Source organism: Gossypium arboreum, chromosome 11 (genome assembly GCF_025698485.1).
Source record: "Gossypium arboreum isolate Shixiya-1 chromosome 11, ASM2569848v2, whole genome shotgun sequence".
In the NCBI taxonomy this organism is placed as follows: Eukaryota; Viridiplantae; Streptophyta; class Magnoliopsida; order Malvales; family Malvaceae; genus Gossypium; species Gossypium arboreum.
Window position 1 is genome coordinate 48,106,745 of NC_069080.1, and position 20,756 is coordinate 48,127,500.

General features: G+C 34.4%; 1 protein-coding gene across 1 annotated transcript; it reads left to right on the top strand.

Moving 5' to 3' along the window:
• Nucleotides 1-18,939: 18,939 nt before the first annotated feature.
• On the top strand, nucleotides 18,940-20,542 carry LOC108485843 (uncharacterized). Its single transcript, XM_017789690.2, has 2 exons — nucleotides 18,940-19,514; nucleotides 19,598-20,542. Exons 1-2 carry the CDS (start codon nucleotides 19,225-19,227, stop codon nucleotides 20,421-20,423), a joined length of 1,116 nt encoding a protein of 371 aa, XP_017645179.1. The 5' UTR covers nucleotides 18,940-19,224; the 3' UTR covers nucleotides 20,424-20,542.
• The last annotated feature ends 214 nt before the right edge of the window (nucleotides 20,543-20,756 follow it).

Consider the following 20,756-nt stretch of genomic DNA (forward strand, 5'->3'; position numbering starts at 1 on the left):
AAAATTTTATAATTTGAGAGCAATTTGGTAACTCGATTTAATATGTTTATGAACGTGAAACCCCGGTAACGCCTCGAACCCTATCCCGGAGTCGGATACGGGTAAGGGGTGTTACAAATAATGTATTGTGTGGTATTGAAACATGGATTATATATGTTCTGTATAGTAGAAGGTGAGTCGATTTGAGCTCACATAAGTGAATTTGTATCTCTCCTAAATGACCTAAAGAAGTCGAGGCCAACATAGACAATGATGATCAGGCTATGTTATTACTTTGTTCTTTTCCCCTTTATATAAAACTTTCAGGGAAACCCTAATTTACGGTAGAGAGAGACTCTCATTTAAAGACGTGAAGGGATACCTTTTGAGCAATGATAAATTTGACCATGAGTTAGGCTCGAAGAACAAGTCGGATGGAAAAGCCTCAGTTTTGGTTGCTAGAGGAAGGTGTTGGGAAATGTGCCCGTATTGTAGTAAACATGTAACTATTTTCTATGTATTTGAATGATGAATAAATAAATAAAGTTAATTTCACATTTCAATATTATGTCTTTTGCATTTTTGTCTTTCATGTTTTGCATGCATAGCGAAATTGTGACAAACAAATATTAGCTCATTAATTATCTAAAGTTCAAACTGATGATAAGTGACATTGTAAGAAAGTTTATATTGTGAGAAAGATAACTTACTTCAATAGATAATCTAAACGAGTCTGTAATCCCGTAAAAGAATTAAAGTGAACTGTAACAGCCCGATTTTGGGGCTAGTCAAAATAGTGGTTTCGAAACCACTAATTTGAGGTAGGAGAAATTATTTTTAATATTATTTTATGTGTTATAGCATGATTATATGAGTGTTTGAAAATTTTGATGAAATAGTTTTAGCGATTGCATGCTGAATTGCGAAAAAGGAATATATCGCATAAAGTGCGAAAGTTTTGGTCTACTAGCTAAAGGTGTCAAATAGTTATGGAACATTAAAGTAGAGGTCCTTATTGAGTAAATAGACCAATAAAATATTAGTGGCTGGACATGGAGCCTTTATTCAAGGGATGGTCAAATGTTAGGTGACTAAATTGATAAAAAAAATAATAAACCTAAAGACTAGCTATCATCTTTTTCATTTTTTCTCTTCACCACCAAAAATATCAGCCATTTTAGGGGTTTTGGAGCTTCAAAATTTCAGCCGCTCTTTACTTTTGCAAGTAAGTGATTTTGATGGTCTTTCTTGATGATTTTTGTATTTTTGGGACCCTTGTAGCATAAGCTAACTAATGGGGGAACTATTTTGCAAAATGGTTGAGAGTATAGGGTTTTTCCATGAGAGTACTCATGTTGGTTACTTAAATTTTATAGAAGAAAATGAGTTATGGTTGTTAAATAAACAACTTTTATGAAGTAGTTTTCATGAAAACCCTAACTGAAGACCATCTTGCATGCGTTATAAATTATGGTAAATGTGTGAAATAATTGGAACTGTAGGATGTTTCTAGTTCACAAATAATTTTTCTAGGCTTGGTTAGTGAGAAAATTTGTTGAAAATCGATTTACGAGCCTAGGGGAAAAATCATAATTTTGTGGAAGTCTAGGGGCAAATTGGTCATTTTGCCAAAAATGTGGTTTATAAAATGTCTTGATTAATGTGATGATTAAACTAGTAAATTTAATCGTTATAGATCAAGAAATACGAAATCCAGACCTACACTAGGGGAAAGCCAAGCTAGTGGATTAAAAATCAACTAGTCGCCCACCTTTTGTGTACCGAGGTAAGTTGTACGTAAGTAAGAAAACTTTAGCGTTATTATGTGTTGAATGGTTGATTTTGCATAATAATGTTGAATATGCTTATGAATAATGCATGATGAAATTTAATATGGTAAATTCTCGATTGAACCTAGGAATATATTGGATATCTATGCCATTACATTTGGGTGATATGTGTGCCAGTGTAAGACTATGTTTGGGACATGACATCGGCCACATTATGAGAGTCAGTGTAAGACCATGTCTAGGACATGACATCGGCCACATTATGAAAGCCAGTGTAAGACCATGTCTGGGACATGGCATCGGCCACATTATGAGAGCCAATGTAAGACCATGTTTGGAACATGGCATCGACATTGAGATGAGAGCTAGTGTAAGACCATGTCTGGGGCATGGCATCGGCAATTTACCCTCCTGTGTGAGGCTTATCGAATATCTTTTAGTATTCCAAATGGTTTCACGGGTTATTTTAAAGCTTATAATAAAGATATGGAATGATATAATCATGTTTTGAGTGGTACAGGTTCTTATTCGAAACTCATGAGTTATGAGTCTAGTTATGTTGCCTTAATGGTAAGAATAGCATGAGTAAGTTCTATCTATGAAAATGATTTTGGGACGATTTTGTAATCTTTGGCTTATACTTGTGATATATAAGTATGTAGTGATATTTACCTTTGTTCACTCAAGAATGTTGTGTTGATTTGTAATATGCTATGTGTTTAAATATGCATGGTTGATGTTGTTACTTATCTACATACAACTTACTAAGTTTTATGCTTACTCCCTCTGTTTTCTATTTTCATATAGTTCCGCCAAGTTAGCATCGGGAATCAAGGGACGTCGGAGACATCGATCACACTATCACCTGAAGCTTTTAGTATATCTAGTTTAAATGTTTTGAGTGTGGCATGTATAGGGACTTGGTTTTTTGTTTAGTGTCATGTTAGTTTAGCCATAAGTGTTTGCTTATTTGGATGTGTTATTCATTTTGTATAGGCCATTAATGTTGGCTACTATTGACTATAATTAAATGCATTTGATGAAAATTCTCATGGTTATGGCTGTTTTGGTTATGTGTGTTTATTCTTGGATTGGATATGTTTGATGTTGTGTAGGTTGGTGCAAGTGAGGGTGGCAAAAAGGCTTGGTAGATAGCCTTGTTTTTCTCCATACGAGCAGACACACGGGCGTGTGTCTAGGCCGTGTGTGACATAAGGTCTGCCCCATGGGTGTGTAGTTAGGCCGTGTGTCTCCTGCCTCTAAATATGGCAAAACAGAATGCCCAGTAGCAACCACAGGGGTGGAGACATGGCCGTGTGTCTCAATCGTGTGGAGAACACGGCCTAGTACACGGGCGTGTACCATGGCCGTGTGCTCTTAAATGGTTGCTGATGTCAGAAACAAAATGTCAAGGTTTTTGTACATGAGTCAAGGACACAGGAGTGTGCAAAGCCGTGTGAAAACCCCTGTAGGTTCGAATCGAGAAATAAATTTGCACGGGCTAGGGACACAGGCGTGTCCCCATATGTTCAGGCTGTGTAAGCCACACAGTCCTTTAACATGGCCATGTTAAGAAGACACACGGGCATGTCGCCCTTCCACACATCGTGTGCCATGTTTGCTTGAAATTTTACAAAGTTTTCTAGAGTGCACAAATTAGTCCCGAATCAATCCCAAGGCGTGTTTGGGGCCTCGTAGGCCCATAGTAGGGACATTAAGGTATTGTGAAAAGTTTTAAATTGGAGCGAAATTTCATAACTAGAAAATGTATGTTTGCATGTATTGAGATAGGTAGTGCCTCATTCTCTGTTCCGGCATCGGATACGAGTAAGGGTGTTACATGAACATTTGATTCAAATACTTATAAGGATTATTATGTCGTCTACAATTTTAATTGGGAGATGGCTAGTCTTGGCTATCGGAGTAGTTGACTCCACAGGTAAAGACATAAATGTATTTACTGGAAAAATGATACATTAGAGTGGACCCAAAATGAATTAATCCTAAATCCATTTGTGAATTAATTCACTTGTGACGTTCATGGTATGATTTACCTAAATCTTGAGTTAGTCATTGACCATGCGTATGTAACTCATGTGCTTTGATATAAGTGGAGGCTTATGCTCTAAATATGATTTATCTAAATGTTGGGTACATGACTTACATATGACATGGCTATACTAGCAATAATGAAATTCATAGATTGATTAAAGAGTTAACGATATCCTCTCATTGGTATTGTGTGGATTGAAAAATATGGAACGTTGCCATGGGTTGCTTGTTCTTGAATGAGCAATTTTTCACAGTCATTTGTTGACAGTGATCATATTAATTATTAAGAAGACATAATGGTGACAATGAGATAAAATAAGATTGTATTGAGTGAATGAATTTAACTCAAAGGAATCAAGGATATCATATGAGGGTAACACACACACGACGAGGTCATTGGACAAAGTAGTTGGTTGAATTACTTTCGCAAAGATTATACAATAAGGAGTCTTCAATCATAGTATTTTCTGTGGACTGACTCCATGATTAAGTAAATTGCGAATTGTTTGAACGATGCTTCTAGACATAATTGCAGTTACTCGAGCCTAATTTTATATGTCCGATTGGTCCCTCCGCTAGCTCAACAAAAATTCGATCGGACTGCATTTGAATCATAAAAAAATTTTACGACTTTGGAAATAATTTAATTGAGTCAATTTATTTGATGTGGAATTAAATTAGATAGTAATGAGAATTGTTCAACTAGTGAATTTGATTAAAGAATTTTCTTGAAAAATTAATTTGGGAAATCTAAGTGATTTTTGGGAAAATTAATTGTCATCAAGTAAAATTAAATTAATTAAAACTAATATGGTATTTTTTGAAATTAATTTTCAAGTCAGACAATTGACCCAATAGGTAATCGAACATGAAAATTGGATCTGATATCGAAAATTGGGCCTAGAAACACAAAATCAAGATTGAGACCCAAAAATTAGTTGAACTGGGCCTGGTGTGTGAAACTGGGTTGATGATCCAACCGGGGACAGGACCGGATAGGTCGGGCTGTCATTGGCCCAGACTAAATAGACAACAACTGAACTGGCTTGGGGTGCCATGAGGGTGTCGCACCTGCAATGGCACCCCGAACACAACGGTGCCAACAACGACGAGGACGACATTCCGATGGTCGGCAAGTGATCCTTCGGTAGTTGAGCAGTGGAGGAATCACACTCTTACTAGGACTCTACTAGATTTTCGGATTAATTATTCCAAAAATAATATTATTTTAATAAATTTAATATTAAATTTAATTTAATACTTATCTTGATAGCATTTTATTAATTTAATATTAAATTTTATTCAATATTTACTTTGTAGATAAATAATATATGAATTTAATATTAAAATGATTAAGTTTAATCATAGTTGAACTCTCTAAACTCTCTATATATAAAGAGAGCATTGAGTTATTATTTTTCACACACTTGAGTTCAACAGAAAGTTGTAGGGAGAAAATTCTCTAAAGAAATTATTTCAGAAAATTTCTAGAGATATTTTTCTTATTTACGACTTGACTCAAAAGTTTAGAGAAATTGCGAAATTACCCTATTTGTAATTTTGTGAATAATTTTCTAATTCGAAGCGAGCTCACACTCAGTAGACATGAGCTTGAAGATAATGAATAAGACTACTTGGTCGAAGCATTCATCCTAGATGAATCGAAAAAGTATAATTTTGATTAGGTGTTTATTACTTTAGATATCACAACCAAGTTCTAGTTTTGGAAAAAAAAATTAAAACTTTGATTTTTCCTTAAACTTATTTTTCGCTACGTTTTCCAAACTCATTTTTCTAACAGAAGGCAACAACCTAATGATTCAGGTCAAAGAAGATCGAGGGCGAGATCGAAATCTAGAAATTGTGACAAGCAATGTGGCTATTGCAAAAAGACATAATGTAACAAACTTCATAATAAAAACAAAAGGGCTGTTGAAAATGATGAGAGAGGAAAGCAAAAAGCCGATGTAGCTGATGCTAGTGTAGCTGAGACAAAGGTGATGATTTATTGCTAGTGTCAATGACCGAAAGGTCTAAGTTCAGATCCGAGTGGATCTTGGATTTGTGTCCTAACAAGGACTGGTTCTCCACATACAGCTCGATTGAAGGTAGAGTTGTGCTTATGGGAAATAATTCACCCTGCAAAATAACTAGCATTGGTACCATTCAGATTAGGATGCATTGTAACACCCCGTACCCGAGACCGTTGCCGGAGTCGGACACGAGGGGTTTGCAGACTTAAAACACTTGCTTTCACAGTCCATTTTAAATATTTCCAGGCGGTTGGCTAAGCTGCGTCACTTTACACTTTAAAATCATATCTTGAGTTCCAAAACTCGAAAATCAGTTTCGTAAATTTTTTTACTGAAACTAGACTCATATTCCCATCTAAAGATTTTTTTCTAGGATTTTTGGTCGGGCCAATTAGTACAGTTTATTAGTTAAAGTCTCCCCTGTTACAGGGTACGACTACACTGACCTTCATGCATTACGATTAAGATATCTCCCTGTACAGGCTTCAATACTGATGCCGTTTCTTTTTATAGAAACTAGACTCAAAAAGGAATCTATACATATATGGCATGACTTCTAAATGTCTCTGGTTAATTTATAATGAATTTCCAAAGTCGGAACAGGGACTCCAGAAACCGTTCTGGCCCTGTCTCACGAAGACTTAAATATCTCTTAACATACTGTCCATATGATCGTTTCGTTACTTTCCTATGAAAATAGACTCGTCAAGGTTCGTTTACATAATTTATTCGCTATTTAATTCCATTCCTACTATTTTTAGAGATTTTTCACATTCACATCACTGCTGCTCCCGGCATCAATTTTTTTAAGGTAAACTTTACCTATCTCATGATCCTTCATGGATCAACTAGAGTTTGTCATACATATACCAAAAGTGATCATGAATAACCATTCCCATGACTAACCGTTACCAACATTTCCATACCTCTCAACGGACGACATACAAAATGATTATAATGCTATTATCAAAGTATACTTAAAGCCATTTTCGCATGGCTTATATACATTAACCAAAATATCCTCCCACTACTAGTCTATTCTATACATGCCATAAGATAATCCAAAACATAGCAGTACCAAACAGTGGATAGTGATAGTGTGACTAGTTGCTGACGATCCCCGAGCCTGTAGCTTCCAAATGAGATCTATAAAATAGAGGAAACAAAGTAAACGGAGTAAGCATTACAATGCTTAGTAAGTTTTAAGCAGTGTCAACAGATAACAACCAAATTATAACATAGTTGTTCGTATTTTTATTTCCCTCTTCCTTCGGGCATACCATCCCTTTACCGAATATGCACATCTCATCATATATAATAGGCAGATAAATTCTCACTTGAAAGTGATCTCTTGTAAACATAGGTACATTACATATTTTCACCTAACTTTCCACATCGACCAAATGCACAATAATCATAGAACAGTCTTATTACTTTACTCACATATGCATCATATAACGACCTTGTGATTTAGTCCAAATCAAGCTTAAATATAATCTCAAAATACATACCGGACCAACTTAACGCATTGAATGTATTTATTACCAATTGTTACTGTGAAGTCGTATAATCTTGCGCTTTACTTGAATCTTCAGCGAAACCTTTAGTTCGGGGCTTACCCGGACAAAATCTCCACCCGTGGTCATCGGGTCTTACCCGGACATAATCTCCACACGTAGTCATCGGGTCTTTAGAGCTCGGATATAGTACGAGCCTGGAGCTTACGGACATTAATCAGGATAATATTCTCGCATAAAGCCTGCGGGGTTTTAACCCGGATATAGTACTGACACAAATGTCCTTCGGGACTTATCACATTTATACACTTTCACATCCATCACATTGGCCACTCGGCCTTATCACATATATACACTTTCACATTCATCATATTGGCCATTCGGCCTTATCACATATATGCACTTTCACATTCATCACATCGGCCATTAGGCCTTATCACATATATACACTTTCACATTCATCACATCGGCCATTAGGCCTTATCACATATATACACTTTCACATTCATCACATCGGCCATTAGGCCTTCTCACATATATACACTTTCACATTCATCACATCGGCCATTAGGCCTTGTCACTTATATACACTTTCACATTCATCACATCGGCCATTAGGCCTTATCACATATATACACTTTCACATTCATCACATCAGCCATTAGGCCTTATCACATACATACACTTTCACATTCATCACATCGGCCATTAGGCCTTATCACATACATACACTTTCACATTCATCACATCGGCCATTAGGCCTTGTCACTTATATACACTTTCACATTCATCACATTGGCCATTCGGCCTTATCATATATATATATATATATCTCATACATAATTCATATTTTTCTTGTACATCAATTTCAGCAATAGCTTATAAGCAACTCAAATAGTTTCATCAAAGTTTACAACAAAATCACATATTCACTACAAGCAGTTTTCCTGAGCAACAGTCACTAAATTGTTTATAACTGGAGCTACAAAACTCAAAATCAATTGCCGTTAATTTTTGCCGAATGTAAACTCATGTATCTTTCATCCATAAAATTTTCAGAATTTTAGGTGTGGCCAATAAATACCAGATTTTTCTTAAAATTTTCCCTGTTTCCTTTGTTAAACTAATCGACCACTCCTCACTACTGAATCAGATTTCTCATTGTACAGAATTCAAAATGTGTTATATTCAATTTCATTTGAAACTAGACTCATTAAGGAGTCTAAGAATATAAATTTTACCTTATAACCATTTTTGTGAAAATTATAACGATTTTCTAAAAACAGAGCAGGGATTTGAGTCATTCGACACCGTCTCACACAACTTTAAATATCTCTTTATAAGAAATTTCTTTGCTCACACGGACTCTTTTATAAGGCACTAGACTAATTAAGCTTTGATTACATATTTTATTCAGCCTATAATTCCACACCAACAATTTATGGTGATTTTCTAAAATCACGTTACTCTTCTTATCCTAAGCAAATTATTACAATTTGCTCTTAAATTTCAAGTCCAAACACTTATGAACTTACCATTTGAGTTTAAAACATATCATGGCCACATCATATCTTATTAAATCAACTCATCATGTTCTATTATGATTGAATTTACTCAATGTTTAATCACTTAAAACTTACCTCGAAAGTGGTCGACGACTAGATATCTACGGCTATTCGTTTACTTCCTCTTTTCCCCTATCCGAATTTGATCCTCTTTGCTCTTAAGCTTAAGTAAAACAATAGATTTGCTTAAGTACTTAACTAATATTATTCACTTAACAATCACATTTGGCAATCACATATCATTTAATCTATATCTAAAACAATAGATTTCAATATGTATCATATTTATGGTCAAACATAGCAAGAAAACTAAATAGGCTTTACTAGCCACACTTAGTTCTATTATAACATAACTCCACTTACTTATATGCACATTCGCACAAGCAAACTTCATTTCAATTTTGCCACTCTTGAACTTATCCATAATATCCTAAGTTCATTTAGTAGCTAGGCAACAATTATACAAATCAACAAGCATTTAACAACAATGTACTTAACCAATCCTTCAAGCATACATTCGGCAATATATATATGTTAATGACGAAAACAATTAGGACAATTCTAAAACTTCCACAAATCTTCATGCTTACATGCCATAACCGTATGGTTCTTATCACACTTGGACCACAAAATGCATAAATTTCCCAAATTCTAATTACTATAATAAGCTCAATTTAGCACTCATTTAGCACTTCAACATAGCCGATTGTCATTAAGCAATTAAGCCACAACTATTCAATTTTTACCAAGCTCAACTCATCTATAATCAACCTTCAATACACTAAAGCATCAAAAACAACATCAAAAAAAAAAATACAAACATCCATGACCGAATGTCATCTTCATAAATTTACAAAAACATTTGCCATGAGCTAGCTTCTATACTTGATGACCACTCCAAATATACAAAGATTTTCAATGAAAGAGCATTAACATACCTTAATCCCTTAAAGGTGACCAAATGCCTTAACTTCAATTTCTCCCTTTTCTCTTTAGGTGCGGCAATGGAGAAGAGAAAGATGAACCAACTTTGTTTTTATCACCCATTTCTTTTAATATAAGTCCATACTTCATATTATTTATTCATTTAACATTTAATTTATTAATATAAAAGGCATAAAATGGCAATCATCCACTAGCCTTGCCGTCCACTAACTTGAGGGAGGGATATTTGACATGCAAGTCCTCATACTTTAAACCATACAATATTTGGCCACTACAAATCAACCTATCACATTTTCAAGTTTCTCACATAAGTCATTTTTAATAATTCCACATTCAAATGACAAAATTAAAACGCGATACTTTCACACATGAAACTTTACATATAATAAACATAGAAAAGAAAATTTATATACTTTTGTGACTCGATTTTGTGGTCCCGAAACCACTTTCCGACCAAGGTTAAGTTAGGGGTGTCACAACTCTCCCCCCCTTCAGGGATTTTCGTCCCCGAAAATTTCTACCGATGCATAGTTTAGGATAACGTCCTCTTATTGAGTTATATCCATATTAACATTAGCTCATCGATAGCAATTGTAATTCATTACTGATTTCGCATCGATCTATAAAATCATTTTCTTATCTTAAAACAAATACATAAACATTTTTACAAATATGCACATATATCTCATTTTCTTGATTTCATAAGCAATAATCACTTAATTTAATTCACAAATGCATTTCAAACACACATATTAAGCACATATTAACATGTATAATTCACATCATCAACCCACATATTTGTACCCCACATTTTTTTATTTTATAAATAAGTCGTAACTTTGACCGAAAGTACACATACTCAAACATCCCAATAATTATCCTTTAACTCCATCATATCTCACTATTCAACTTAACCTATTTCCAACGGAAAATCAACTTCCACATACCGAACATTGAATTCATTTAGCACTTTCAATCATCAGATTAACGATACCAGTATACAATCGATTAGGCATAAAGCCTCATATAGTATCTTGGCATGGGATTTATTTTAGCACATAACTCATATATCCAAAATCATCAGCATTCATCAAAAATTTTTACAGACTTCCAAATGTCGAACTTAATCGAAATAATTTCTTGAACATGACTAACAAAAATAGGGGTCATTTAGCAATAGCACATATGACTTCATATACCAAGCATCCCATAAACTAAATCTGTAACGCATTTATAACTTGAATTCATTTCTTAACAACATATCCACCATCTTAAATCAATGCCTTCGTTCCATACGAGGTTATACATGAAACACACTTCGCATACACAGTGCCCACTGACTGATTTCGCACACATAGCGCTCGATTAAAGAACTCACACACATAGTGCTTCAACTATCGATCCGCACACATAGTGCTCGGTTGAAGAACTTGCACACACATGCCTCATAATTCTAGCACGAATGCTCTTGAGGTTTCGCCGAATATATCACTAGCACGAATGCTCTTGAACTTAGCCGGATATATCACTAGCACGAATGCTCTTGAAAGTTAGTCGGTTATATCACTAGCACGAATGCTCTTCGAAAATTAGTCCGGATATATCACTAGCACGAATGCTCTTCGGAACTTAGTCCGGTTATATCATTAGCATGAATGCTCTTCGGAACTTAGTCCGGATATATCACTAGCACGAATGCTCTTCGAAACTTAGTCCGGTTATATCACTAGCACGAATGCTCTTCGGAACTTAGTCCGGATATATCACTCTCAATTCTCATGTACATATACATATATGACAATACACATTAGTATATCATTCACATTACTTAAATACAAACACAACATGCTTATCGACTATTTAACTTTCAGTTCCATAGCCACATACAAAGATCACATTTATAGTCGTACATTTTTTCAAAATTGCATCACTTATACCCTTATAATTTAATCCAACTCAAAATTCAAACACGAGTACATGACACGTACCTGATTAACTTAATAATTTAAGCATATCCAAGTGAAGTTATATCGCAAATTCTCATAGTTGGAAGCTTGCTACAGCTCGGTCGGGATCAAAATTCATTACAATACAACAAACACATTTTAATAGTCAAAATCATCACACTATCATTTTATCACTTTATGGCATGTATAAATAGACTCACGCGTGCTACGTTAGTCCTAGAATCGACTAAACCGTAGCTTTGATACCAATAAAATTGTAACACCCCGTACCCGAGACCGTTGCCGGAGTCGGACACGAGGGGTTTGCAGACTTAAAACACTTGCTTTCACAGTCCATTTTCAATATTTCCAGGCAGTTGGCTAACTGCGTCACTGTCACTTTAAAAATCATATCTTGAGTTCCAAAACTCGAAAATCAGTTTTGTAAATTTTTTTCCTGAAACTAGACTCATATGCCCATCTACAGATTTTTTTTAGGATTTTTGGTCGGGCCAATTAGTACAGTTTATTAGTTAAAGTCTCCCCTGTTACAGGGTGCGACTACACTGACCTTCATGCATTACGATTCAAATATCTCCCTGTACAGGGCTTCAATACTGATACTGTTTATTTCTATAGAAACTAGACTCAAAAAGGAATCTATACATATATGGCATGACTTCTAAATGTCTTTGGTTAATTTATAATGAATTTCCAAAGTCGGAACAGGGACTCCAGAAACCGTTCTGGCCCTGTCTCACGAAGACTTAAATATCTCTTAACATACTGTCCATATGATGGTTTCGTTACTTTCCTATGAAAATAGACTCGTCAAGGTTCGTTTACATAATTTATTCGCTATTTAATTCCATTCCTACTATTTTTAGAGATTTTTCACATTCACATCACTGCTGCTGCTGGCATCAAATTTTTTAAGGTAAACTTTACCTATCTCATGATCCTCCATGGATCAACTAGAGTTTGTCATACATATACCAAAAGTGATCATGAATAACCATTCCCATGACTAACCGTTACCAACATTTCCATACCTCTCAACGGACGACATACAAAATGATTATAATGCTATGATCAAAGTATACTTAAAGCCATTTTTGCATGGCTTATATACATTAACCAAAATATCCTCCCACTACTAGTCTATTCTATACATGCCATAAGATAATCCAAAACATAGCAGTACCAAACAGTGGATAGTGATAGTGTGACTAGTTGCTGACGATCCCTGAGCTTGTAGCTTCCAAATGAGATCTATAAAACAGAGGAAACAAAGTAAACGGAGTAAGCATTACAATGCTTAGTAAGTTTTAAGCAGTGTCAACAGATAACAACCAAATTATAGCATAGTTGTTCGTATTTTTATTTCCCTCTTCCTTCGGGCATACCATCCCTTTACCGAATATGCACATCTCATCATATATAATAGGCAGATAAATTCTCACTTGAAAGTGATCTCTTGTAAACATAGGTACATTACATATTTTCACCTAACTTTCCACATCGACCAAATGCACAATAATCATAGAACAGTCTTATTACTTTACTCACATATGCATCATATAACGACCTTGTGATTTAGTCCAAATCAAGCTTAAATATAATCTCAAAATACATACCTGACCAACTTAACGCATTGAATGTATTTATTACCAATTGTTACTGTGAAGTCGTATAATCTTACGCTTTACTCGAATCTTCAGCGAAACCATTAGTTCGGGGCTTACCCGGACAAAATCTCCACCCGTGGTCATCGGGTCTTACCCGGACATAATCTCCACATGTAGTCATCAGGTCTTTAGAGCTCGGATATAGTGCGAGCACGGAGCTTACGGACATTAATCAGGATAATATTCTCGCATAAAGCTGCGGGGTTTTAACCGGATATAGTATTGACACAAATGCCCCTTGGGACTTATCACATTTATACACTTTCACATCCATCACATTGGCCACTCGGCCTTATCACATATATACACTTTCACATTCATCACATTGGCCATTCGGCCTTATCACATATATGCACTTTCATATTCATCACATCGGCCATTAGGCCTTATCACATATATACACTTTCACATTCATCACATCGGCCATTAGGCCTTATCACATATATACACTTTCACATTCATCACATCGGCCATTAGGCCTTCTCACATATATACACTTTCACATTCATCACATCGGCCATTAGGCCTTGTCACTTATATACACTTTCACATTCATCACATCGGCCATTAGGCCTTATCACATACATACACTTTCACATTCATCACATCGGCCATTAGGCCTTGTCACTTATATACACTTTCACATTCATCACATTGGCCATTCGGCCTTATCACATATATATATCTCATACATATTTCATATTTTTCTTGTACATCAATTTCAGCAATAGCTTATAAGCAACTCAAATAGTTTCATCAAAGTTTACAACAAAATCACATATTCACTACAAGCAGTTTTCCTGAGCAACAGTCACTAAATTGTTTATAACTGGAGCTACAAAACTCAAAATCAATTGCCGTTAATTTTCCCCGAATGTAGACTCATGTATCTTTCATCCATAAAATTTTCAGAATTTTAGGTGTGGCCAATAAATACCGGATTTTTCTTAAAGTTTTCCCCTGTTTCACTGTTCGACTAATCTGACCACTCCTCACTATGAATCAGATTTCTCATTGTACAGAATTCAAAATGTGTTATATTCAATTGCATTTGAAACTAGACTCATTAAGGAGTCTAAGCATATAAATTTTACCTTATAACCATTTTTGTGAAAATTATAACAATTTTCTAAAAACAAAACAGGGGATTTCAGAGTCATTCTGACACCGTCTCACACAAGTTTAAATATCTCTTTATAGGAAATTTCTTTGCTCACACGGACTCTTTTATAAGGAACTAGACTAATTAAGCTTTGATTACATATTTTATTCAGCCTATAATTCCACACCAACAATTTATGGTGATTTTCTAAAATCACGTTACTCTTTGTTGTCCTAAGCAAATTATTACAATTTGCTCTTAAATTTCAAGTCCAAACACTTATGAACTTACCATTTGAGTTTAAAACATATCATGGCCACATCATATCTTATTAAATCAACTCATTATGTTCTATTATGATTGAATTTACTCAACGTTTAATCACTTAAAACTTACCTCGAAAGTGGTCGACGACTAGATATCCACGACTATTCGTTTACTTCCTCTTTTCCCCTATCCGACTTTGATCCTCTTTGCTCTTAAGCTTAAGTAAAACAATAGATTTGCTTAAGTACTTAACTAATATTATTCACTTAACAATCACATTTGGCAATCACATATCATTTAATCTATATCTAAAACAATAGATTTCAATATGTATCATATTTATGGTCAAACATAGCAAGAAAACTAAATAGGCTTTACTAGCCACACTTAGTTCTATTATAACATAACTCCACTTACTTATATGCACATTCGCACAAGCAAACTTCATTTCAATTTTGCCACTCTTGAACTTATCCATAATATCCTAAGTTCATTTAGTAGCTAGGCAACAATTATACAAATCAACAAGCATTTAACAACAATGTACTTAACCAATCCTTCAAGCATACATTGGCAATATATATATATGTTAATGACGAAAACACTTAGGCCAATTCTAAAACTTCCACAAATCTTCATGCTTACATGCCATAACCGTATGGTTCTTATCACACTTGGACCACAAAATGCATAAATTTCCCAAATTCTAATTACTATCATAAGCTCAATTTAGCACTCATTTAGCACTTCAACATAGCCGATTGTCATTAAGCAATTAAGCCACAACTATTCAATTTTACCAAGCTCAACTCATCTATAATCAACCTTCAATACACTAAAGCATCAAAAACAACATCAAAAAAATACAAACATCCATGACCGAATGTCATCTTCATAAATTTACAAAACATTTTCCATGAGCTAGCTTCTATACTTGATGATCACTCCAAATATACAAAGATTTTCAATGAAAGAGCATTAACATACCTTAATCCCTTAAAGGTGACCAAATGCCTTAACTTCAATTTCTCCTTTTTCTCTTTAGGTACGGCAATGGAGAAGAGAAAGATGAACCAACTTTGTTTTTATCACCCATTTCTTTTAATATAAGTCCATACTTCATATTATTTATTCATTTAACATTTAATTTATTAATATAAAAGGCATAAAATGGCAATCATCCACTAGCCTTGCCGTCCACTAACTTGAGGGAGGGATATTTGACATGCAAGTCCTCATACTTTAAACCATACAATATTTGGCCACTACAAATCAACCTATCACATTTTCAAGTTTCTCACATAAGTCATTTTTAATAATTCCACATTCAAATGACAAAATTAAAACGCGATACTTTCACACATGAAACTTTACATATAATAAACATAGAAAAGAAAATTTATATACTTTTGTGACTCGATTTTGTGGTCCCGAAACCACTTTCCGACCAAGGTCAAGTTAGGGGTGTCACATGCATGACGGGATAATCAAAACATATTCAGATGTCAGTGATATACCTGATTTAAAGAAGAATCTCATCTCTTTGGGTATTCTAGACTCGAATGATTGTAAGATCGTCATTGAGTCAAATGACTAAAAAATATCTAGTGATAAGAGCGCTAAAAGTCTGCAGCTTTTACATTCTGCAAGGTGCAATAGTGTTCGGTTCAGTAACAATTACGGAAGCAGAGGCAAGATCGTTGCCATATCCCAAGCAGGACTTTCTCGACATTGTGATAACATGTGAAATCCGCTCTTTTCGGGCTCTGAATCAACCTAGCCGTGGCACATGTCCTTGGTTCTTTATTCTAGTGCAATTGAAAGCTTAATGTATGCAATGGTTTGTACTTGTCTCGATATTTCACATGCTGTTAGTGTAGTAAGTAGATATATGGCCAAACCTGAAAAATTACACTGGTAAGTTGTCAAGTGAATTCTAAGATATTTGAGGGGGACTTTCAAGACTTGTTTGGAATTTGGAAGATGTTTAGATGGTCTAGTCGACTATGTAGATTTGGATTATACCGGAGACTTAGACAAAAGAAGATATCTCATAGGTTATATGTTTGCTTTCGAAAATTGTATAATTAGTTGGAAAGCCATCATTCAGGACATTATGACATTATCAACTATAGAGGCAGAATATATGGCTATCACGGAGGCTATGAAAGATGCCATTTGGTTGAGAGGTCTATCCGGGGAGTTCGTTGATAAAACAGACAAAACTATTGTACATTGCGATAGTCAAAGTGTCATACATCTCGCGAAAGATCAGATGCATTACGAAAGAACAAAGCATATAGATATTCAAATAGATATTCAGTACCACGTTATTCGAGATGTGATCGCTCAAGGAGATGTTCAGATTCACAAAATCAGCACAGAAAATAATCTAGCAGACATGATGACAAAAAGTCTTCCAATTTCCAAGTTCAAACATTACTTAGACTTAGTAAACATTTTACAAATATCAAGTTAGGCCTTTGATGGGGCTTGACAAAGAAGATATTTCGAAAATATAAGTCAAAGTCGAGATTTGTGGAGTGTGCTTTGCATTCTAGATGAAACAGAGCTGACGTTGAGACAAGGAAGAGCCGATATTGAGACAACACAACACACAATGACCCAATGACGAAATTCATGGTGTCCTGACAAGTCGAACACGATGTCACGACATGGTGACATGTTGAAAAACCAAAAATCAAACCAAATTGAATTATGGTGAACAATTCACAAAAGTCCAAAAAAAATTGACGAATCAAACCGTGACACCCCTAACTTTTTGTGTCATTTTATATTTTAACAAGCTAATTAGCTAGAATAAATAATCCATACATTTAAATAGGATGAGACTCGAACATGTGATATCAAAGTTCTAAGGAAACCTCATTAGAAATGTATCTGAGGTTAAAATATGCCATAAATCCTTGCATTATTCATAAATTTAAGATTTAATCCATTTACTTTTAATTCTAGGAAATTAGTTCCTCCATTTTTAGATTTCAAAATTTAAGTATAATTATAAACACTTTGAAAATTATTTTGTTAAATTTAGGTTCACTACAAACATAATTTTTTTAGTTACATTGCTATCAAGTGAATTTTTTTTTAATTTTAAAATGTCACATCAATAAATTTAATAAGAATTTATTAGGGTTAACAATTAAACCTGAATTTTGAAATCTAAATTAAATTTTTAACATATATATATATATATATATATATCTCACTTCTACCCATAACACATTCTTTACGCTTAAATTAAAACTCCTAATTATTACAATAGCAAATGAATAAAAAAATCATGTCTAATTCAATTGCCATAATAACTTATTTAACCCCCAAACTTTGTAAAAAAAATTATTTTAGCTCTTCATTTAATTTTTTATCTTTTTAGCCATTGAACTTGCATTATTTGTCAAATCACTTCACAATGGATAGAAAAATTAACAAATGTTAACTTTATTGACGTGATTACATGTGGATTGTCATGTGTATGCTATGTTAGCAAAAATTAATTTTTAAAATTAAAAATATTAAAAATATTTTTATACTTATTTTATAATTTATATATATTTTAAAAATTTTAAATTTTTTAAAAATTAAATAATTATTAATGTGACATTTACATGGCAGTTAAGAATATGCTATGCTAGTAAAATTAACTAACACTATCTTTTCTTTTCATTAGAAGTGATTTGACAAATAAAATCAAATTTAAAAATTAAAAAAGACAAATTAAATAAAATACTAAAATGATTTATGGAGGGCGGAATAAAAAAATCATATCTAATTCAATTTGGTCACAAATAGCCTTCTTATGGTTGGTAATGAAAACATAATAGGAAAATTATAATGAAATCGCTATATTAAAATTCAAACAGTAATTTTCAATGGGGAAACAATTTCAAACATTAAATCTACCAATTGAACCACGTAAATAAGAAGTAGGTGTGGCACTTTATTGGGTATTGACTATTTCCAGGCAGTGCACCAACAAAATGTATAATTCTATTTACAAAAAGTAAATGGGAGCAATAAAAACAATCGTGTGGAAATATTCTAGACCCAGACAGAAAATCATAGAAAATGACAAAGCCTCCACAAATTGACCAAACTCTCTCTGCCTCATTCAAACCAAAGAAAAAAAAACAAAGTTACAGGCTAGGTCACAATTCCAATACCCAGATTTTCATTGGAAATAAATAAATCCCAAAGCTGACACGTGCTTCATTCACTTTTATTGCAAAACATCACAACAGTCCACCATGTTGTTGGTTTTATAAGCAAATTTTTGTGCTTCAAAACTCTCTTCATTCTGAGGTTACTGTGACAGAAGCATGGGGAGGAAATTGGATGCTTTGCTTGGAAGAAACTTCAAGGCTTCCAAGTTTAAAACTCTGGCCAAGCTTGCTATTTCTCGGATCGGTATCTTGAAGAACCAGCATCAAGTCCGGTGTACCCATGCCCGGTCCGATGTGATTGAACTCCTTAACCTCGGTCAACATGAACAAGCCCTTCTTCGTGTAGAGCATTTGATTAGAGAACAGAATATGGTGGATGCATTTACTATCATGGAAACCTACTGTAATTTGTTGATAGAGAGGGTCATGCTGATTCAAAAGAACAAGTAAGTTTGGTTTAGCATTTTTCCTCTTGGTTTTATATTAAGTTCTCTGAAATTTGGCATGTTTTCTCGACCATGTATTATAGGGAATGTCCTGATGAGCTTAAAGAGGCAGCATCGACCTTGATGTTTGCATCATCAAGGTGTGGTGAATTCCCTGAGCTTCTTCACATTCGTGGGGTTTTTTCATCGACTTTCGGGAAAGAATTTGTGGTTCGTGCCATTGAATTACGCAACAATTGCAGTGTGAATCCCAAGGTGATACAAAAGCTTTCAAAACTGCGGCCAAGCTTAGAAAGCAAGTTAAAATTGCTCCAGGAGATTGCTACGAAAAAGGGTATCACCTTGCATTTGGAGGAGATGGCTGTAGAGGTGAGGAACTTAACTGAGTCGGCCAACGATTTGCCTGTAGGAAAAGACATGGATGAAAGCTTAAGTGAGTCAATGAAAGCAAGGAAAAAGTACAGAGATGTGGCAGATGCTGCTCAAGAGGCTTTCGTATCAGCAGCTTATGCAGCAGCAGCAGCACGAGCAGCTGTGGAGCTCTCAAGAATTGAACCCCAAGACTTTGATTCTCCAAATAATGCCATGGCCCGAAGCGAAGACCTGGAGCTGAACGAAATAGAAGAGACTAGACAAAGTTTATGCAGAGAAAGGACAGTTTCCAGATCAAGTTCAGATTCGGATGCAGACCTTTCAGGTGAGGAAAGTGATGGGGAGAAGGCAAAACAGGAGCCACACACACAGCCCCATGAGTTGAGCTATGAGATTACCCAAAGTGATGAAGTCAATGAGGATGAAAGCAAGTTGGGATATCAATCTTCAAAGCTGAAGAACACTGAAAGCTTTGAAGAGCATTTGAATTCACGTATGGACAAAAAATGGGTGTCGATGAGGACTAGAAGGGATTAGACCATAGGATCTGATTTTTATTTATTTTAATTTGTTAGTGAAATTTTGTTTGTTGCTTTATCTCTTCATTATTACTATTTTTATTATTATTTGGTTAATATATTTATTTTTTCCTATTACACACAGCTGGACCTGATTTAGTGAAACATTCTATGGCTGATGAGATTCTTTTATTTGATTTTTACAACATTTCTGAGGTCTATTTGTTTTATTGAAAATAGTTTCTGAAAAATAATTTTTGAAAAATAATTTATTTTTTTAAAAATAAATATTTTCTGGTGTAAGAATGAATTGTGTAAAATATTTTCTATTGTTTGATAGATTTCTTAAAAA